We start from the raw sequence: 22,992 nt of genomic DNA, 5'->3' as shown, positions 1-22,992 counted from the left end.
TAAATTTAAAGTTGCCCAAATCAATTCAACTAAAATGATTTCTCTTTCATTCTCTCTATTCAATTTTTTCATTTGCTACTGTTGTTCTAGTCAGTTCAAATGTTTTAAAGTTTATTTTTTGGGCTAAAGACCATATAATCTGTTGTACTTTTCTTTATCATTGGTATTTAGTCTGTTTTAAGCTAGTAAATGTGTCACAAGATACAAGGATCCATATCCCTTATATACATTCCAAATGACAATATTACATGATAATTCTATTTAGCAACAAATGTTTTTGCATGCAAATTAATATTAAGATTTTTTTAAATTATATATTATTATATATTATGTATTGTTGAGATATAGTATCTATATAAATATATATATATATATATATATGTATATAAAATAATGTTACTACTATATATCAACATAATTTGCAGATATATAATAATACAAATTTTCAATATTTACATTTTATGTGTTTTTTTTACATATCGTCAACCTTTCTATATCATAATAAACATACCATAAACTTAAAGAAAATCTTAACGTATGTATATAAAGACTATCTTATTTCCTCTTTCAGCTTCCACCATTTAATATTATAAAAAAGTATATAATTATATATTAAATATGTATATTTTTAGTTTATCATGACATCAATTTGTATTCATTTTCATATACAATTGGATTGGTTTAATAAGAGAGAGCTGAATATCAGCATTCTATATTAAGTTGCAAAAAGTGTATTGTAAAAGATTCCAAATATTTGGCTACTGTTTATCTTTGTATTGTAATACACTTTGAGAAAAGCTTTTCATAAGTATATACACATATGACATTTCAACTTTCTCTTATTTATTTATAATTAAACAACTTTCTCTTATTTATTTATAGTCAGATAATTAAGCAATCTCATAAATTTTTAATGTATAATTTGTATTATCAAAGATATTTGTACAATATGTCACTTTTGTGTGTTACATCACACATGTTTTACATTTATCTATATTTAATAAAACTGATCCAAATAAACTAATTGATATTTATTTCTTTGCAATCAATTTTAACCTTTACGATACACCTGGAATATCTTGTGACCTCACTTTTTTCATTTTAGCGCTGCACATTAATAGAAAGTGAATTTTCTATGTTTGCTTCTGAAAATTAGAGCTTCCATATCAATGAACTTTCATGAGCACATTAATTAAAATCTATACTTTTTATTCTCATATGATTAATAATCAAAACAATTAATTCTAACTTGTAAGCAATTTGTAAGTAAAGTTATAGCAAAAAAAAAATCGGTCGGAATTATGAACACCCCCCTCAGTATACCATGTATCAAAAATACATAGGTGTGTAAAGGATTAAGGAAATATACATAAGGATTAAGAAAATATATTTATTTTAAATATCGAAGTCATATTTCTGAATTAAGATCATGACGAAATCGCATGTAAAAACTTTGTAAGTGATATAAGTTATATAAAAGTAAGACGTATAGAAATGCAATTATAATGCAATGTAAAATTATAAATAGTATATATCACAATCCTAAAATTTTTGGAATGTCCCAGTTAAAAATTGTGGTTTTTTTTTTCCTTTAAATAAACCTTGATAGATTTTAATTTTAAGGCTTTCGCGGTCACTGATATCCCTCCAGAAGCCCTTTCCTCTGAAACATTGATAAATTTCTTAGAATTTGTACTTGCGTGATATACAGTGACTAATCACGGTTTCACCCATTTGTATGACCCAGAGTAAGCAAAATTATTTCTTTTCGCCATGTCATCTGCTTCCTTGGGGCCCCGGGATCCATATCTGAAATTTCAAACAGTCATAAACAATCATTTTGTGATAAAACATATTTATATATATTTTGTGATATGTACTTATATGGAAGAGGCTGAATTTTCTCTTTTTCGATTTGATGGAGTAACGGCGTAAATATTCGCCACGCTTCGTACAGTTCATCATTTCGTACAAAATGCATTTGCGAACCACAAAAAACATCTAAGATCAATCTTTCATAAGCATCCGGTAATTTTAAACCCTGAAAAGTGAAATGTGACCCTTTCGTAATATGTATTTGTATTGAGTATGATATATTATTACTAGATATCTTATACTTTCTCAGATTTTAATATTAACGTTAAATGCTTTATCAATAAAATGTTATTTACCTTGTATCTATTACCATAAGTAAGATCCAATTCTGTTTCTTCCATGTCGAACGTAATACCAGGTGACTTCGTCATCATTTTAATGTACAATGCTTCACCCGGCTGCACTCTTATCACCATTTCATTTCTCTTCGCTTTCCCATCAAAGATATCACCAGGTACATCACGGTATTGTATTCTAACTTCTGCTTTCCGTTCGTTTAGAGCTACAATATCGCATAGTGATTAAAAGAGAAACAACTTGCCGAAAAATAGATCTCTCTCACCTTCTTACCTTTTCCACATTTTAGAATAAACGGAACTCCATCCCATCTTTCGTTATTTATTTTCAGTACCGCTAAAGCGAAAGTCGGTGTGTTAGAGTCTTTTGGTACTGTAGGATCATCCAAGTATCCTAAATGTGCCTTCGGATCTTCAACATCCGGATTTCCGATATATTGACCAAGAACGGTATCTTCAAGTCGCAATTCCTTAATGCATCTTAGAATCTTTACTTTCTCGTTTCTAATATCGTCCGGATGGCAAGATGCGGGTTTTTCCATAGCTACTAGAGACAAAATCTGCAGCAGATGATTTTGCATCACATCTCTGATGATGCCAAACTCATCAAAATAGCCGCCTCTACCCTCAGTACCAAACGGCTCTTTGAAGGTGATCTGCACCGAGGCTATATTGTCCCGATTCCATGATGGATTGAACACCCTATTCCCAAATCTCAAAGTCATCAGATTCTGCACCATCTCCTTGCCAAGATAATGATCGATACGATAGATCTGTTCTTCGTTGAACAAAGACGCCAAATGATCAGAGAGCTTCTGCGATGAAATAGCATCGTAACCGAACGGTTTCTCAATTATTATTCTGGTCCATCCTCTAAAATTTTAATATAACTTGAATTTTTCACACAGTAAAATTTAAAAAATATTTTTAAATTATTAATAAAATAAATTAATAATTTTAGAGACAATTTTTGAAATGTCTCTTCTTTTTAATTTTTAATGCTTTACTCATTAATTTTTTTATTTCTCGCATAGAAAATTACACAAATTTAAAGTTTCATCATGCTTACTTATTTCCCATACAGGTAGCTCGAAGAAGTTTTGTAACGCTTTCGAACACAGTCGGTGGTAGTGCTAAGTAAAATAGCCTGTGCGCAATCTTTCCTTGCTCATATTTTTGCAATTCACGATTTAACAGGTCGAAGCTTTCTTGCTTATCGTAAGTACCAGTAACATAATGATTCAGCTTCCAAAACTCCTCATACTTTTCCGCCTCGTCTGACTTCACTTTCATATACGGATGACATTTTTCACGCAATTGTTGTATCGTCAATTTGCTTCTAGCATAGCCAACGAAGGTGGTGGGTTTCGGCAGAAGATTGTCTCGGAAAAGCCACCAGAGAGTTGGATAGATCTTCTTTTTAGCGAGATCGCCCTTTTTGTTACCAAAATCAATACATAATATTTAAATTCAGACATAAAATGAAAGAAATATAAAATGCAGAAAAAAATTAATTATCTGTGTATTATATAATATGTACGTATACATACTTGATATAGATAAAAAAATAATTCAAAATCTATTTTAATATCAGTTTTAAGAGCAAACACTTTTGTTGAAAAATTTATTAAAAAATAGATCATAATTAAATTATAAAAGTAAAACTAAATGTGTAAACTAAATGTTAAACTGAAGATACTACTATAAAATAAGCAATCAGACAGATATAAAAGATAAATTATTCTCACAACTGTGATTAACTGTATCATATCTTATTATTTATTATTTGTATAAATCTTATATTTTATTTTTTCAAAACTAAACACTTACAGATGCACCGAAAGTAACAAACAGATGCGGAATGAGCCTGTCGAAATGAGTCCCTTCCAAGTGATCCATTTCTTCCGATGTTAGAGATTGCCTGATATACTGCAGGCTCTCTTCCGTTGATGTCTCTACGTTATACATATATTCATTTAGTAATGCGTTATATTTGCAATAAAGACTAAAAGGCTCACAAATTAAAATTACGGAAAAACATAAAAAGGCATCTAGACTCAGATTCAGGAGCACAAATAAAACAACAGTTTAATAAACTTTATTATTTGCGTTATAGTTGCATTATATTTGCATTATATATGCGTTATATATTCATTTATTAATGTATTATATTTGTACATTATTCTATTTTCTAATTATTTTTATATACTACTTTTATTTAGGATATTTTAAAAAATTATTTTGATAAAAGAAAAATTAAAAAATAGCAAATTAATTAATTTTTTTATCACATGTGTTTTAAATGTGAATGTCAATAATAATGTATATTTTTTCAGATTGTTCTGAAGGTGAAAACACAATTGTAAAAGGAATTACGAAACGATTAATGAGTGGGTTGTCGAATCGAAAAAAAGTTTGCATTTAAAGCGCATTTTTATTTCCTTTATGAAAAAAAAAATAAGAAAGGAAAAGAGTAAAAGTAAATTTTATGTAAAAATATCATAATGTGCTGTATATATATAAAATCATAATTATATTTAAGTTATAATATTACATAAATAATATTTTTAAAAGAAAAGGAGAAAAAAATAAATAGAAAAAAAAAACAAATAGCTCATTTTTACTACTACATATTGGTGAACTATTCGAAATATAGATTATTTTGAAATTATATACATATAAAATTATATATATATATATAAATTATATATGTGAAATATTGTATATAGATATACTATAAATGTTTAATACGAGCGATAAAGAAACCGTGTACAATTAATTTGTAATTAATACGATTAAGCTATTTAAAATCTTTAAAATCATGTCATTGCTACGTCATGTCATTACATAATATTGAAATTTAAATATTATCAAATTTAAATATTCATGAAGTTCGATGAAACGTGACATAATCACTATTATTCTTCATTTGCAATTTTCTGATCGTACGATATACTCGTAATAACTACGTCACAAACATTAAATATTAATGTCACTATTTCGACTGTATAAATTTTACATGTATTATTTAGTATCATACAAAATAAGTAATGATAATATATAAGATTCACTCATTAAAATCACAAATATTTTGCAGGAAATTAAACTCGCGAAGAGACATTTTTATTATAAAGAGACATTTTATATATAAAACTTCTTATTCATGCAAGAAACCTATACATCCCTCTGTTTCACTAAATATTTAATATTATATCAAATTTCTAATACACAAATAAAAATATGAAACTAAGAATAAAATTTCGATTTTTCACACACTTATTGTTAATTTCATGCACCATTAACAACATCCAATACATCTTTTAAACACTTTGACGAAATCTTGTTTTTCGTATTCATATTTACATTTATATTCTAGTAATTTTTTATATATATTGTCTATCATTTACATTTTTAGTAGTGATGTCATCTTTTAGTCTTTTATCCAGTAAAGGTCAAAATAATAAGGTCAAAAATAAATTAAAAATGAAAGAAGTTATTCTCTTGGCATATAGTACATTTTAAGTTAAAATAGTTTTTTCTGCCTTTACAAAAAAAAATGAAAAAAATAAAAAAAAAGTTAAAGGTTGCTATGTATGAGTAGTATAATTATGAAGTAAATAAGATTTAATATATATATATATATATATATATATATATATATATATATGTATATATAAATATAATATAATACCACACTGGAATAATATTCACACTTGTTATTCAAATAATATTTTAAACTCGAAATTTTTTGATCTCACAAGAATATGACACTTAAGTATAATTTCATGTCCCAACTTACTTAAAATATTCATGATTTATGAGCAAATTGCACGGAAAATAAATTAAAAGATATGATCGACTATCAGATCTTGCCGATATATCTCAACAATCCTGTCGTTTCACTAGCAGAACTTCGACTAAACGTCGAATAAGCTTGGAACGTACGTCACGTGCCAACAGGAAAACGTAAACGCTTACGAAGCAATTGTGGATGATTTCTGGCGACAGATTAACTGATCGCATAATGTTATCCATAAATGAAATGTTCAATTTCTTGATTATGTCAAGGGCATGTTTATATTAATGGAGTGTAAACAGCAAATTACTCTATCATGCAAAAAAAGTTTCGTCGCTGACGTTCAGAATTAAATACTTAGATAGTTTAGCAAGAATAAGAGAAGAAGAAGCACAACTAATAAGTAACTAGATAACTAGAAAATAAGAATGTAATTAATGATATATTGATATACTTTTTTCTTGACTTTTTTGTATATATATATATATATATATATATATAACAATATCCAAGCGCAGATGTAAATTAAATGAATTTTTGTATTAAATTGTGATCGTGGAGCATTTCGTTTAATACGATGAAATGATAAGTTCTTTTATCAACAAAACTGATAATGCAATCGACAATTACTGGTGCAAAATTTTTATTTACTATTATCGCGAAATATCTTTGTGTGTAATTAAATTAATTGCGAATAATAATGTGCAATGCAAATATAATAATATACTAATGAATGTAATGATCATGGATATTAAACATGATGATGGAATCTTATTTTTACGCATATCACAACATATACGTACATACAATATACACGGTTAATTTAACACATCTTTTCTGCAATTCATACAAATATTTCTCCATAAATAGAAAGGCCAATGATTGCTGAAATCACACTGACGGATGTAAGTCAACGAAACACCTGTCTGCAAATTAATCTAAGCATTGCAGAAAGTGAGAAGATGATGTTGTGCAATAACACGTGATATTGTGCAATAAGTTACATGATAATATAATAGAAATAATGCAGGAAATGAAATCTTACAGATCATGCAGATGTAGTTTGACGCCCGTAAGAGTTCTCTTAAACAGTAATATATTGTCTTCAATCATAAAAAATGCAGTTATGGGAAATGAAAATATATATTCCCATTATCAGTATTAATAATATTAGTAGAATTATTTATAACATCTTGATAAGTGTTTTACTCGGCGTTTTATGACATTTTATAATGAAATAAAAAGTTAATACGTATTAAGACATATTTCACAGTAATACATACAAATATTCTATATTGTATCGCATTTTTGTATCGCGTTATTGTGGTATTAATTCAATTAATTAACATTAACACACATTAATAAGATATTAACAGTTAATTTATTGTTCTGACATATAATTATTTTATTTTTGTACATGCATAAAGTATAAATCTCGAAATATCAAAGAGAACAATAAAATATATAAATACATACGTAGGTATACATTCATAACATGCACATTGTTTTGTGATAACGATGATTGGCAAATCATTGTATTAACTATCAATTGTTAAGAGTGCCAACGAGTGTGACTCTTGAATTGTATACTTGTGTTACTGCAATGTAATAAGTTTTCTCGTACTTTTATATTCGAGATTCGAAGATCTAATTAAATGTAATTAATTTCATTATAATATGAGATCATGCGAACTTATTAGATTTTTTTAATTGGAACTAAAAACAATTAAATTTTTTCTAATATTTGATTTTCAAATTAATATAATAGCACTATTCTGTCTGTTGAAATAAGCAAAGAAAAATCAATTAGAACAGATACATTAATTTGAGTTAATGAATGCTAAAACATTTTGCGACAATCAACTTGTTAAAACGAAAATTCTGATACCATCTTTTGACGCTGCAAAAAATCGTTTTGTAAGCAATCGTTTTTATTGCATTGACAAAATGCAATCAAATTCGTCACTTATATAAGATATATATATATATACAATATATATATATGTCATTATCATATTTTTGTATCATTTTTAAACAAAATTGTATTAAAGTTATTACGACACTTTGCATATTATATATTTTTAAATTCTTTATATTTTATATTTCTTGAAAAACATTATTTTAAAAAATTATGTTTAAATAATTATTACATTCTAAACTGCAATAATATATATTCGATGCAATAACATAATAGGTTTGTTTAGTTTACATGTTTATTAACATTATATGTTGCGATTAAAAAATGATTTCAAAATATCGACAAAAATACAAGACAATTTTGAAATTCACATATGTAAATGTAATGATTGCACTTTATGCCAAAACGCTGATATTTAATACATTTTTCTTACATAATACGATCGCCATAAATGACGAGCAATTGGAAATATGTATAATTAGACTTGTGCAATATTTCTTATAACGTGCCTCTGGCAATAAAAACTAACACAGACTGCTTTTCAAATTGACCTAGAATGAATTGCACTCGTAGCTGTGAAATACTTAGTAAATAAATAATTATGTCAAAAATAAGAAAGAGCAATCGAATGAATTACCTTTCTCGGATTTCGAGATACCGGTTTTAGTTCAACAATTCAACAAAAAAAATTTGTCATTTTCCTTTTATCGTATTTAACTTTTCATTCGCAATATAAAATATAACATTCAAAATCTTAAATTGCTCTTAAACCTAATTTTGTTATAATTCGAAAAAAGAATCCAATTATAATTCTTTACAAAAATGTCGTAAAGTTTTCTGTCTGTTGAAATAGGTAAAGAAAAATCTATTAACAGTAATAATCTACTTATATTTTATATTAAATTTTCCATAATGATTCCAAATGATTCATGTACTTTATTAAAATTAAAATTATTTTATTAATTTAATCTAAAAAAATTAAACTTTAACATTTCTCCGTATTCATTCTTGTACATTGTCATTGATAAAATAGTCGCATTCGTCTCTCCGATAATTTTCATAAAAGTAACAAGGCCAGAATTAAATCCATAATAGATATTAATTGTTAAATTGTGATAATAAGTGGTAATAAGATTATTGAAAATATTATACATCTCGCTGTAATAAACACATTTTTGCGATTCTGCTATTATCGTGCAAACAGAATTTTTCTTTATGCGAGAAATCACTTGAAGAAAAAAGTATGATAAAAATACATCGTACGATATTATCATTGAGTTTACATTCGCATAATGCGTACAACGTCGTCGCATTTTAATCTTAACACGAGTTCTTTTTCGATTTAATTTTATCTATGACATAGCGAATTTTTAACCTTGAAATTAAATACATTATGTATATGGAATTATAAAATCATTCAGCATAAAATTATTTATAATTTTGCAAAATCTAGTTACAAAAAATGTGATTTTATTGTTTTTTTATTTTAAAATTTGTTAGCTAATTAGTTTGTCTTTGCCATACATAATTATATAGCGATACTGATATTAAAAATAATAAATAATAACTAAAAGGGCTCGACAGAGGAGTAAAAAACAGGTATAATAAAAAATTCAAAATTAAGAATAAAAACACGAAAATTTATCGACATAATTGTGCTTCGTTTTAGTTTCCCCAAGTAAATATCTCAAAAATTTGGAAGATATGAAAAAACCGTTTCAAACAATTTTTGTTTGGCTCGAAGGAACATGCGTGGAAATTGTACAATTAAAGTTACATTTCTATAGTATTTGTGCACACATACAAAGAAACACAAATGCAAATTCAACACTGTGCAACCCCCATATCATAAACTAATGCCGGCGGTATTATAATTTTCAAGCTGTATATAAAATATATATATTATATACAATTTTCATGAGATAAAATTCAAAATAAGATAAATATATTTAATTAAAATATGACATATAAATATGAATTTCTGTGTGTGTGTGTAGGCATTTGTTCCTTACAATAAAAGCGTAATAAAATATTTTCTGCAATATATTTGACCAGTTTATTTGTCTCCGCATCTTATTGTCAAAAAAATGCAATTTTTGCAATAAACTTACTTCTTATGCGTTCTTTTGCCATTTTTGATCCACCTGAAACGTGTTGCTAAGATGATGAAACTACTCCGCTCTCTTCTTTTCTGTTAATTTTTTCAGACACGACTGGTATATCTCTGCTTTCTGACAAAGCGTGACCTTGCCGCCAAAATTATACTGTCATGCGCAGCTCTTTTGAGGTTAAACGTTACAGCCTACGGCCACGTTGCTTTGCTACACCTACAACTGGCTGTAGCTACACGATATAAATCACAAACACACACGAGTACACGAGAGAATAGTATCTTGTCGGTGACACAGGATACTTTTGTGTTCTTCAAAATATATCTTTTAATTACTGCACCACGTCTCCCGGCTCCAAATCATTCTTGCTTTTATCAAGTCGCAATTCACGTGATTCATTCTCCGAATCTTTTATTGCAGCGATAAAGACACATGTTTCATTCTGACTACTGTTTTAACACCATATGATTTTATTCCTGTACGTAAAATCTGCTCTCTTCTTTACTCTTTGTAAATTTGAAATAAAGCAAGTGGATATTTACTCTTTAGAAAACGTATTTACGACCGTCGTAGACAAGAATGTATGAAGAATAAATCTAACAAGGTCACAATACACCGTATCAACTGTATGTTGCACACGGTAATATATAATTATAATTTTATATAGTACATAATTTTCTTACGTTATATTGCAAGAAACGTAAAATAAAACAAGAAGATGAAACAATTAGATAAGATGAGAAGTTGAAACAATTAAATTTTTTTATTGAAAATAAAAAAAAATTGTATTATATATCTAGCAATATATTTATAAAAAAAAAACTAAATAATAGTGCCATCTATGTAGGTACACGTGGAACACACGAGGATGACGAGGGAGCGATTACTACCGACTACCAACAATCAATTATAACCAAAAAGTACAATTGCAACAAACTGTTTTTACGAATAACTAATGTATGTGAATATTTGTCAATAACTCTACCAAAATTATATTTTATTACTAGTAATTGTTTGCGATAGCTTTTACAAATTAATATAAAAACTACCGCATTCTGTAATTTCGTATAATTTGATGAAAAATTTTTTAACCTTACAACAGAGAGATCTCATAATTTTATATAATTATTTTACAGAAAAATGAGATTGACATCAATATTTTTCCGTCACCCTAGAGCACCACCAAATGAAAGCAAAGTACCTTTTAAGGCAATTTTGCCATTAAAGCTGAGAGATCGTGTATCTTCAAAAAATCAAAAAGAAACAGGTACGTTTTTTTATAAAAGAATTTTATAATTACTAAATTACTACTGTGTTTTAATTTATACAGTGTAGCCAATGATAATGTAATTTACTACAGTTGGCAGTAAAGTATTTGTAATATTTCAACAAACTGTACATTTTTATTTCATACCTGTAATATTTTATTTCAGACCGTGGATGTTTGTACGAGTCAATCCTGCTTTTAACATGTCTTGAAGAAAACGAGTATCAAGACAAAAGATGTATCCCGCAATTTAAAGAATTGGATCAGTGTTACAAGACCTACATGAAAAATATAGAGCGTGCACAAGTTGAACACGATCAAGTGGTACCTATACCTAACAGTAAGAATCTTACACATAAACAAATCACACATCTTTTAAGAAGATATCCAACAGTATAGTTTCTGATTTTAATGCATAAATTTATAGATTATATCCATAGTAGACATACAATATAAATACATAAAAATTGTTTTCATAAATATTTATAAAAATATATAATCATATCTTATCATTTATATCATTATTTAAATTATTATTATACAATAAAAATTATTTTCTTGGTTCTATTTAATTATTATGATAATTATTTGGCAGTTTTAATGCTCATGATATCTTCTTGTTTGTTAGAAACAGTATGTAAACGTCTTAATGCGACTCGTTTGGAATAACCTAAATGTAATAGAATTATTATGCAATTTTATTTACATAAATAAAATGGTTATATATTAAGTACTTACGAATTGGTTCAATTCTGTTGGAAATAGTAGTCTGTTCTATGACATTCAGCTGTTGTTCAATTCTTTGTAAAGTCTTATAATTCTCCAAATGTTGGTCTTTGTAATAATAATATGTACAGAATAATGTTATGGCACAAAGTGTTAAGGCAATTTTTCTATATAACCATGTTGTACTTAACAATTGTGTCTGTAAAAAAGATATTGTAGTACTTTTTGGTGAAAAAATTGAATTTAAAACTTTATCGTTATATTACCTTATCATTTGGAGATTGAAGTATAATTTTATTGTAATATTGAACTAATATCCTTTCAGCCACTATGTTTAAACTTAAGATGCTAAAAAGTGTAACTCTTGCATCAATAGTTCTTCTAGAAGAACTGAATAATGCACAAAGAATACAGCTGACAGTATAAAATATAATAGATTGAAACCAAGACACTTCTCCCATAATCCAACTTTGAAAAGTGCGTACGTAAGAAAAAATTTCATAAAGCAACTCCTTCTGGTCTTTAGCTGATTCTCTAAATTTTAATCAAGATTTTAAAAATTAATATTTTAATTAATCTTTATTACTCAATTAAAAATTTTTTTGAATATTACATAAATAATAACATTAAATAACATCACATAAATTATTTCATAAACTTACTTGAAATCTAACACCATATTGTTAACTGTCTCGGATGAAGTCTTTAATACAGTTCCAAGTTCTTTGCCATGATCTAAAAGTTCATTTTGAATACGTAAACCTTCTTTTTGACTGTTCAATATTACACCTTGCATTTGTGATGCTTCCAATAACTGATCTTTCATTCGTGAAGATACTTGAAATAATCTGAAAATTTGCACATATATTCATATATATATATATATGAAAAAGTTTTTCTTTTTATATTCAATAATATATAATATATACAATATTGTTAAACAAGCACTTACAACTTTATAGTATTATCAACTTCAGTTTGCCAAACTTCATGATTCAAAAAGAAACAGATATGAGTTGCATGAATATAGAATTCATTGTAAACACTGAATGCTCGATCTGCCATTTCATTAATGCACTTTCTGCAAGATAAATATTTTAATAATTAATACATTAAGAATATTATTAAGTAATATTATAATTGATTAAGAATAACATATAGAAAATTAATTGATAATAAGAAATATATTTTACCGACGCTCGTCTTCCGACTGACTAAGATGACAGTCATAAGTTTTATGGCCAGAATCTTCTAAGAAACAATTTGCTAAGTGCAAGGCAAGGAGAGAATGTTCATAATCATTTAACTTGTCGCAACTGCTTTGTAATGTTTGGAGCGCAGTATGCCAACATTTCCCATGTTGTGACAATGATGATTTTGCTTAAAAAAAGATTAATTGCTTATTATATGTTAATTCTTACTTTTTCTTTAACTTCTTACCTTTTATTAAAAAATACTCTTTTTCTCCTAAATCTTTTAGAATCATATTATCATTACTAGCTAATATTCCATGGATAACAAAGAACAAGAACCATATCATCTTGAGAATGTATAATCTGTTAGAATTAGTAAACTTTTCTATTATCCAAGTGACATCCCAAATATACAAACGTTTCTTCTATCATTAAAGTTACAAGCTACGTATATCTACAATCATGTAAAATACATCTTTGCACTGCTTAGATAGAAATTAATAGTTACATACAACAAATCAAAAATTAATTGCAGAATATTCAAAGTATTTATTATATATGAAAATTTATTTATTTATGATATTTTCATTTTGTGAACTGTTTGCAATTGATACACAATATTATTTCATATTTATACTGATAATTATTTGAAGTTGTATTAATAATAGCGCATGTTAAATAATTTTTTTAAAATAAGGAATGACAAATAAATGTAGATTTAATTAAAATTGCAAATTAATTTAAATCAACTTGTAACACACAGCTTTGTTTTGGCGCGATTCTATGTAAACAACTGCATTGACAGGTGACAGGAGTTGCACGCAGCTTGGCAAATTTGTCATGCACTAACGCCCTCTCGACAGATATTACAATTAGAAAAAAAGAAATAATTCAAAACAAATATAAATATAACAATGAAAAAGATATAGTTATAGTTGTGAGAAAAAGAAAATATCAATAGCTGAACTTTGTGTATTTCTTAGCTCTTTCCACCGTTTTCTCTTTCAACGATTTCACTAGACGCTGTGAAATATAACTAGAGCGAACAGACCTGCCTACGGTTGTTGCGATTGGTTCGTCGCTTCGATCGCTCGATATTTCGATATTGCGATTCTCAAAGTCTCGAATATCAAACCTTTGTCGCGCTCTCGTAATTTTCGTCGTTTAAAGGTGAACGTAATACAACAAAAATCGCAAGTATGTCTAAAGTGTCAATCGTTTATCATATAACTCATTAAACATGCCCGTAATCGCCGTTATATGCAAATACCGAAATAACGAGTTCAGTATCAAAATAATCCAGATATCGTAACATTTCAACAATCGGCTTCTGCATGTGTTTTCGAAATCCTCTTTGCATACTTCAAGCTAACTTTTTGCCGAAATACCACGAAAGCATGAAACTGATGCACGATTATCACCAGGTATGTCGTCGTTTTATAATTAGTAATGTCGATGTCTTCATATATATATATATATATATATATATATATATTTTGTGTATTCTCTGCTTATATAAAAAATATTTGCAATCGCTATTGGCAATTTTATAGGTATAAGCATTGCAAAAAATCTTTATATTCTTATATCTGAAATTATTTTCTTTTTTTCATATTTGGAAAAAAATAATATATTTTTATGACAGCATATATATTTTGAATTTGTAATTTTCGTAAACTTCCGATTATAACACACCTATTATTACAATATTATCATTGATCGATCATATCAAGTCTCTCCAATTATCTCGGGGAATTCATTAGTAATAATTAATAATCGTAAAACTTTTTTCAAGACGGTAGGTTTTTAATATTATTTTACTGAAGATAATATTGTTGTATATATATATATATATATATATATATATATATATATATATAAGAAAGAGTTCATAAGTTGAATTTATAATTATGAGTAAATATATGTTACAATTACAAAAATCAATTTACGAATATAAAAAAGGAAAGTAAACACATATCAAGTGTTATATGATTGATTGAAAATTTTAAAATCAAAATTTTGATGGATTATTTCAGGAGGAAATGAGTTTTTAATTTATTAGAAGTATTTAAACAAATTTAAAATAATCACAAATATGTCTTGCATGAATTAAATATTCAATTATTATTCAATATATTTTTCACGTTTTTAAACGATAAGTAATTTATTTATAAAATAATAAATTGTTTAAATAAATAAACAAAATAATAATATTTATTTAGTTATATACAAAAATAATAAATTTTTTAACAAATAATAAAAAGATTAATTTCTCAGCTATATAATGTTAATTGTTTTATTAATTAAATTTATTACAATTTAGAAACAACTTTATACACATTTATGCAGATTAGAGATAATAACATACAAACATTCTTATTTGTCTAAATTCTTGCAGACAATAAACTTTTAATTAATTGTAATTACATCATGTTAAAGAAATTAAATTCATAAAAACTCTATTACTCTGTTTTTTTTTAATTGGCACGGGATATAAATTTATTTTTGGTGGTACAAATTTATTTTCGGTGGTACAAAATTATTTTCAGTGGTGCAAATTAGTATAAATTCAGTACTAATTGTATCTGTTTTGTTTTATTTATTTTTTTAATTTTTTCTTTTGGTCCTGCTAGCTTAATATTAAGTTAGCAGCGCCACGATTTTTTCTGAATTGGCATGGGGTACAAAATTATTTTTGGTGGTACAAAATAGTACAAAATAAGTACTAAATAATCCATTAGGTCTTGCCCATTTGATTTTGCTGATTTGTTTTGCCCATTTGATTTTGCTGATTTGTTTATCAGCAGAGAGCTAATATTCTTATGTGTAGTTAATCATAAGAGTTAATCAATTATGTTAACAATTGCTAATTATAAAGATTATAATTAGCTAATCGTATTTTAAAGAATAATACGATATATACGAAGTACGCATACCTATTCCTTCGAATGTCGCCGTACATATAACAAGAGCAACAGCGCGCTACGTCTGTAAAGGTCGAGCGCCGAACACTGTGTGACGATGTAAGATAACAAATTCCTTATGCCTATAAAATAATATACGTAGGTATGCCCAATATCCTTTGTAAAAAATAATGACGCGTCCTTGTTTGTATCCTTGGTATGCGTGACGTAGGAAGACACGGCATAGGACATAGTGGGGGAAGGCAAGTGGGGGAAAGGACCGCCGCGTCGCGCAGAAAACAGAGAGACGAAAAAATTATTATTGTTCAGCCAACGCTCGAGAGTTAACAATTACGTATTCGACGTACATATATCGAATTCGTCGTTTATATCAATAAAGTTTTCCTACCTCATTGTCAGTAGCTTTCGATATACGATCTATCTAATTCTTTTGTAAAACTAGTTTTACTTACAACGCCTTTCGTTCTCGAGTTTCAAATTAATTTTATTAATAAATAAGTGTATTACAATTTTTCGTTTCATCATTCGATCCTGCGATTCGTATTATCTCAATCCGAAAATGATTAATATATTACATCATCTCAATCCGCGAAAAAGCATCTAAGGTATATTTAAAGATTATTATTAGAGAAATATGTATCGCCCGTAATAAAATAATAAAATTAATAGTTAATAATATTAAATGGAAATCACGAGAAGTATTGCTATGATATATTCGAAATAAGAATCGCAACTAGATATTAGATATGATGAAAATCATAAAAATTAAACATACTTAGCATCATACGTTTTCAGATTTCCTCCGATTTACATGTAAATGTAATTTTCCAATCATTTTCAGATTAAACGTATAATAATATACAAATTAGCTCTCTTAAGCTGGCAGGACCAAATCAGCAAAATCAAATGGGACCTAATATATTATTTAGTACTTATTTTGTACTATTTTGTACCACCAAAAATAATTTTGTACCCCATGTTAATTCAGAAAAAATCGTGGCGTTGCTAACTTAATATTAAGCTAGCAGGATCAAAAGAAAAAATTAAAAAAATAAACAAAACAAAACAGATACAATTATTATTCGGTGGTATAAATTAGTACAAATGCTGTATTAATCAGATCAATTTTTATTTTTCATTTTTTAATGGTTTTTATTACGCTAGTTGAATATTAAGTTAGCAGAACCACAATTTTTTTTAATTGGCACGGGGTACAAATTTATTTTTGGTGGTACAAATTATTTTCGGTGGTACAAATTAGTACAAATTCAGTACTAATTGTATCTGTTTTTTTTTATTTATTTTTTTAATTTTTTTTTTGGTCCTGCTAGCTTAATATTAAGTTAGCAGTGCCACGATTTTTTCTGAATTGACATGGAGTACAAAATTATTTTTGGTGATATAAAATAGTACAAAATAAGTATTAAATAATCCATTAGGTCCCATTTGATTTTGCTGATTTGATCCTGCCAGCTTAAGAGAGCTTATAAATATCTAATTATATATACATAATTATTTAAAATTAATTACTTATCTTCTTTTTACACAAAGAATAATATGTAATTTTATAAAATGTCCGATACTAATTTAATAAGAATATCTATATATAGCGCATTAAATCAAAATATCTGAAAGCGAAACTGTCGAAGGGGTAAAGTGTCGTGTGTCGCCGCTGGCGAACGGCCAGCCAGTATTACTTGCCATTGAATTCGGACCGAAAATAAGTGAGTCGGTACGGAGGCAGGCACAGTGACACGGGTTCGATCTCCTCGCTTGCCTCTTAAAGACCGGTTTATCTGAACGAGCACGGCGACATTTCGGGATCATTGTTCGGCCTGGCTGTTCTCCTCGTAACTCGTATAAAGACGCCAGCGGCCAGAGGCGTAGCTACAGAGGGATGCCGCATCACCCCTGTATATTCTTTATTATGTATAGAATATATACATACATTCCAAGTTTGAGGATTTAATTATTAGCATTTGTAGTAATAATAATTACAAAATTTATTCCAGATGTCAAGTAATAACTCACCTTGTATTATATACAATATTTTATTTTTATTATTAGCTTTGACTTTTCTATATTATTAACTATATAATTATTCTATATAATTAATATTTTTTATTTAATTTCTTTTATTATAATATCTAGGATATAATGACATATAATAAAGAAAAATATATCACAGAGATTAAAAAATAATGTATGTGTAATATGTACATAGGATTTATGTATAAAAAATATAAAATAAATTAATAAAATTATATTTGTATTTGGAAAATGGAAAGAAATGCATTTAAAAAGGAAAGTTTAACTACGTTACTGGCCTGGTGTAAGTCGCGAGAGTGACGATTATATCTCTTTTGTCTTTTATATTTATCTTCAGTGACATTTGTCGTGGCAGAAATATAGATATAAGCTCTTTCATCCAGACTTAAAGAATGATCTCACTGATTAGTATTTCACATTTTCGACATTATTGTACCTTTGTATTCCTGTGATTGCAACATTATTATTGTATTGTCTTTGCTGACTCTCTCATAACACATTAATCACGAATCTAATCCAGCCTAACATTACAGTATCTGATTTATCGCATAGCTTCTCCGATTTTTCTTCAGGAAGACAATCTTTTATTTTTTTTTGTTTTGTTTTATTCTTTCGGCAATAATTTAAATTTAATGAGACATCACATACAACTAAAATTATTGATAGTATGCGTGATCTCAAGGCTAGACGACGATCGATTACTGTGTCGTGGCCTTTAAAACGCGAAGGAAAAATAATCACGCGGGAGAGGACGATCGCGAGAGAAGAAGGCGGTGACCGATCGATCACCTGAACGATGGCACACTATATATTGATGAAGTGCATGTATACGTGGAGCAAATCATCCGCGCCTAGTCTGCTTGACGTCAAGCTTACCGCCACCGCTCCGTCGGGGGATTAAAAATACCCCCGATCCCTGGCGAGGTAGTCAATGTCGGATAATTGCAGTTTCGATTTGTCCCACATTTGCGATCCTGTCGTGCCGTATTATCCGAAAAACGGATAAGAACGAATACACGCGCGATTGAGCGTCGATCGAAAGCACATGTCCGAAAAATTTGCATTTCAACACACGTGTCATTAAATCTGCTTACTCCGCACTTATTCTGCACTTTGTTTCTTTTCCGCTTTTAAAACGGTGTTACATATCGTTTCAGTTTGAATATAATAGAAGCCAAAGGTCGTAACTATAAATTCAATCTGAAATATTTCAATGAAATAGAATAGGATCAGCAAAAATATACGCAGTTATGTGATGATCATCCTTAAATCATGGTATTTTTCACCTTAATATGTAAATTCTACATTAGCATTTACAGTATTTTTAAATTTATTAATGTCATCCGATATAATTTACCGTAACTTATTAAAAACTTTTACATTTTTAACTGAACATTTATTTAAAATTATCATATCTCGATGCAATTTTAAATACTTCCAGGAAATTAAATTCTCCTTTTTTCCTCATTTTATTTTATTTGGAGCAACAAGAAGCTATAATAACTTGAGATATTGTATTATACATGTAGATAAATCTAAGATAGTAAATTTGCCTTTCTCGTCATTTTCTATTGCGGGAATCAAATGCCAAATAAAAGTTGAAACATTCCGTTTAATCTAAGTTAAATAATGCAAGAAAATGTGTCAGGAAATCGCTTGTGTGTTCGAAAATAGCCAATATCAGGTGCCAGTGATGAATGAGGCGTTTAGAAGCGAAGCTGCAATATGTACGCGGGGTAATGCGAAGCGGATGATGGTGATATTGTGATTAATTGACCCTTGCAACCTTTGCAGCGAACCAGGTCATTTGCAGCGATCCGATATCGGTACTCTAGACTCGGCATTATTTCCGCGAACACGATCCTGGTAGAGCATAACAGAGCTTGGGTTGTATAGAATCTGAATAGAATTGATTTCCATCGCTTTCTAATGTTTTCGATTGCAAAGTGATAAGACACTGAATGATGGACACACGAGATAAGAGCGCTTTCAAATCCTGAGCATGCACATTAATTATCATGTCTTAAAACTTCGGCTAATAAAATATTTCAAAGTATATATGTACGTGATATTGTATGAAACATTTGATTGATATATATAATCAATTTTTCTTTCAAAATATATAAATAATCTAAAGGCTTATAATTGACACTCTTAAAACAAACTAATAATAATGAGACTGTTAATTTAATCTATGGAACTTATCAAGATATTAAATAGGCGATTATAAGAATGTTTAAAAAAAAATTGCATCTGAAAATAGTGTAATATTGACGCAAATCAAGTACTATCATATTGAGTTATTCAAGTCTAGTATTATATTAATAGATAATAATAATACGCAGAATTAACTGCAAACTGTCGTAACACACGCTTGAGTGATATCGATTGTCATGTCATGTTGAAAAACCGGGACTTATAATTACCTGTGACGTGGGACGTTGGTTCTTTCGATGGCAAGGACAATCATATTTATAATTAATACAAGTTAAGTAGTATTATCACATTGAATTTTTGAAGACCTCACATCTCAACAACATTCAACCAATATTTCATTTCGAAAGTGATAAATTACGCGTCTGGTATTTTGTAAAGAGCTGACCACAATATTTCTCGTTTTTCATTATTTAATTTTTTTTCTGCTTTTAATAATAATGAAAACAAATGGCAGTTTTGTAGATATATTTATATTTATCTTTCTACACTATAAAAATACAATATCTGAATATATACTTACCTTGGATTTATAAACATATATCATTTTTATACAATTAAACTCTCATTATATTTTATTTATCTGCAGTTACAATACAAATTATTATTATTGTATTATTATGTTATGAGATGTAAAGTCAAAAAAATTAATATATGTTCCGATATAATTAATTAACTCATGCGGTATATACTACATATGGTACATACGTACTAATGATCAAAAACATGAGAGATAAACGTATTAAACGGTAGTTGCGTATTATTGAACATATATATTATGCGATCAAATATCAATGGTTTTGCACAACGTCCACAAATGTTCTACTGGAAAGTGTAGTGTAATCGATAAACATATATATATATATATATATATATATATATATATATATATATATACATATATATATATGTGTGTATATATATGTATGTATGTGTAAAATATATACATATAAAATATATATTATATACATATAAAATACGTGCGTGTTAATCCGTTTTATATATTTTTCAAGTATATTTAAAAACACATATGTTTATAAAAATACATATTTATTAATTGAAACATGCTACGATTAATAGATTTATCAAATATAATATTTATGCAAATACCAAATATCGATATCGCGGAATTATTTGTAATTTCATACCATAAAAAATAATAGGAAATCCATGTTGATACAGTAGAAAATAATTGAATGAAATAAATATTCATCATGCAATTGAAAACTATGTATATTGCTGCATAGTATCAGTTGATAATATTGTCATATATGCAATATTTTGTCTCGAAGAGTATCAACATCGGTTCAATATAATTCAGTACCTGTTTCGAGAGGATTATACATATATCGTGTTTATAATTATTATCCGGCTGTGTACGCTCGAATGAGCAATATCAGAGATACGTTTTGATTAAAGGGTTCACTTGAGAATTTCGATGAAAGCTTCGAAAAACAATAGACAGCAAATAAAAGTGAATATTCAAAATTATTGGAATTGTTCATCACTGACGTCGGAATAATGAGTTTGAATTTGATTTCCTATTGCGAGAAATCAAATTTGAATTTGAATGCTGGATTAATCGAGATCTTTAGAAAAGTTAATACCATCATATGTAAGGAAAACTAGTTTTATAAAAGAGGAGACTGAATGGAACTTTATCTTTTGATAGATTATATATTAACGTCATTATTTTTTATATACCTTTCTGTCAATGTATGAACGTTGACAGAAAAATAAACTTTTCGTCTCTCTGCGCATCGATTTTTATCATTTTTCTTTTTCTCAATATCTTTCATTGTAGTAGAACTGTAACCCCACTACACCGTATCTCTACTATCCTCACTATACCAACATACCGAGTATATAAATAAAACTGCGTCGCTATTTCTTACACACATATGCGCGACTTATGGAGAGGTAATCATTTAATGTATTCTGTAATTGCTCAATTTAAATCTCTTTTTACTAATATTTGTGATGTACGTAGTATTCGCACGTCTCTATCATTTAAAAAAATAAAATAATAAATACATATAGTATTATAAAATGAGATAATAAATACTTATAGTTACAGAAAGTCGTCAATGTTTATAGCGCGCTATTATTTACGTTTTACGTGCAATGATCTTGTTATTCGCGTGGCGAGACTCGAAGATAGTGATACAAAGCGCTCTGTATCGTTGTATTATCTCTTGAAACATGATTATTTTCTACTACAATTATAGAGATAATACTCTTGCATGATTAATTAATTTTCACGATTATCGTATCTCAATTAACTATTAACTCGTGCAATATCGCGCAGCATCAGAGTAAAATTGTCGATGTTATTTTCAAGTTTCTCAATCATTAACGAAACATCGTTCATTCATTAATAAAATGAAATGACTCGACTGTTATTATTGACGTGTTTAATTAATAGATACGTTTAATTAATACCATGTGTTATTAGTTGTATTTTAAAATTTATCAACCACATATCATGAATTTGGTACTTAAATATTGATAATTTATTAAAACAGAAATTTTATGTAATTTGATCAAAACCTATCACGTGAATTGACAAAATATATATTCTCGACTATATATTCTTATACATATACATATATTACATTCTTAA

At 27.8% G+C, this 22,992-nt stretch overlaps 3 protein-coding genes across 7 annotated transcripts; 1 reads left to right on the top strand and 2 right to left on the bottom strand.

Annotated features, from left to right (window-relative positions):
- Positions 1-915: 915 nt before the first annotated feature.
- Positions 916-10,189, bottom strand: Zw (glucose-6-phosphate 1-dehydrogenase Zw). Of its 2 annotated transcripts, none has more exons than XM_072899328.1 (7): positions 9,997-10,189; positions 4,002-4,126; positions 3,241-3,605; positions 2,446-3,044; positions 2,172-2,377; positions 1,881-2,041; positions 916-1,809 (listed from the first exon to the last, which is right to left on the bottom strand). In XM_072899328.1, exons 1-7 carry the CDS (start codon positions 10,016-10,018, stop codon positions 1,719-1,721), a joined length of 1,569 nt encoding a protein of 522 aa, XP_072755429.1. In that variant the 5' UTR covers positions 10,019-10,189; the 3' UTR covers positions 916-1,718. The 2 variants fall into 2 exon arrangements, with proteins under 2 accessions (XP_072755429.1, XP_072755430.1); XM_072899329.1 differs by lacking the exon at positions 9,997-10,189 and adding an exon at positions 5,971-6,127.
- A 356-nt stretch (positions 10,190-10,545) lies between these two features.
- On the top strand, positions 10,546-11,996 carry LOC140669465 (uncharacterized). Its single transcript, XM_072899336.1, has 4 exons — positions 10,546-10,636; positions 10,844-10,953; positions 11,133-11,263; positions 11,430-11,996. Exons 3-4 carry the CDS (start codon positions 11,137-11,139, stop codon positions 11,660-11,662), a joined length of 360 nt encoding a protein of 119 aa, XP_072755437.1. The 5' UTR covers positions 10,546-10,636; positions 10,844-10,953; positions 11,133-11,136; the 3' UTR covers positions 11,663-11,996.
- On the bottom strand, positions 11,802-14,591 carry LOC140669463 (uncharacterized). 4 transcript variants are annotated; one of them, XM_072899331.1, is made up of 8 exons: positions 13,944-14,591; positions 13,430-13,636; positions 13,183-13,369; positions 12,942-13,070; positions 12,652-12,837; positions 12,256-12,523; positions 12,002-12,188; positions 11,802-11,933 (listed from the first exon to the last, which is right to left on the bottom strand). In XM_072899331.1, the coding sequence occupies exons 2-8, from the start codon at positions 13,527-13,529 to the stop codon at positions 11,848-11,850; spliced, it is 1,143 nt and encodes a 380-aa protein (XP_072755432.1). In that variant the 5' UTR covers positions 13,530-13,636; positions 13,944-14,591; the 3' UTR covers positions 11,802-11,847. The 4 variants fall into 4 exon arrangements, with proteins under 4 accessions (XP_072755432.1, XP_072755434.1, XP_072755435.1 ...); XM_072899333.1 differs by having other exon boundaries at positions 13,430-13,545; XM_072899334.1 differs by having other exon boundaries at positions 13,430-13,545; positions 14,150-14,168.
- Between the last annotated feature and the right edge of the window lie 8,401 nt (positions 14,592-22,992).

The sequence above is a fragment of the Anoplolepis gracilipes genome, chromosome 9, assembly GCF_047496725.1.
Source record: "Anoplolepis gracilipes chromosome 9, ASM4749672v1, whole genome shotgun sequence".
In the NCBI taxonomy this organism is placed as follows: domain Eukaryota; kingdom Metazoa; phylum Arthropoda; class Insecta; order Hymenoptera; family Formicidae; genus Anoplolepis; species Anoplolepis gracilipes.
Note: the sequence above shows the minus strand (reverse complement) of the source record. Positions and strands in the feature narration are given on the sequence as shown.

What these genes read in the sequence shown, in the direction of transcription:
- Zw (XM_072899328.1), bottom strand. Translation starts at nt 10,018, where the DNA reads ATGGCAAAAGAACGCATAAGAA. An exon ending in GGCAAAAGAACGCATAAGAA is followed by an intron (nt 4,127 to 9,996) that starts GTAAGTTTATTG and finishes TGTATAACGTAG; the next exon opens with AGACATCAACGGAAGAGAGC. An exon ending in GCTACCTGTATGGGAAATAA is followed by an intron (nt 3,045 to 3,240) that starts GTAAGCATGATG and finishes TTAAAATTTTAG; the next exon opens with AGGATGGACCAGAATAATAA.
- LOC140669463 (XM_072899330.1), bottom strand. Translation starts at nt 13,529, where the DNA reads ATGATATGGTTCTTGTTCTTTGTTATCCATGGAATATTAGCTAGTAAT. An exon ending in GTTGATAATACTATAAAGTT is followed by an intron (nt 12,838 to 12,941) that starts GTAAGTGCTTGT and finishes GCAAATTTTCAG; the next exon opens with ATTATTTCAAGTATCTTCAC. An exon ending in CAACAGAATTGAACCAATTC is followed by an intron (nt 11,934 to 12,001) that starts GTAAGTACTTAA and finishes TATTACATTTAG; the next exon opens with GTTATTCCAAACGAGTCGCA.
- LOC140669465 (XM_072899336.1), top strand. Translation starts at nt 11,137, where the DNA reads ATGAGATTGACATCAATATTTTTCCGTCACCCTAGAGCACCACCAAAT. An exon ending in AAAAAATCAAAAAGAAACAG is followed by an intron (nt 11,264 to 11,429) that starts GTACGTTTTTTT and finishes ATTTTATTTCAG; the next exon opens with ACCGTGGATGTTTGTACGAG.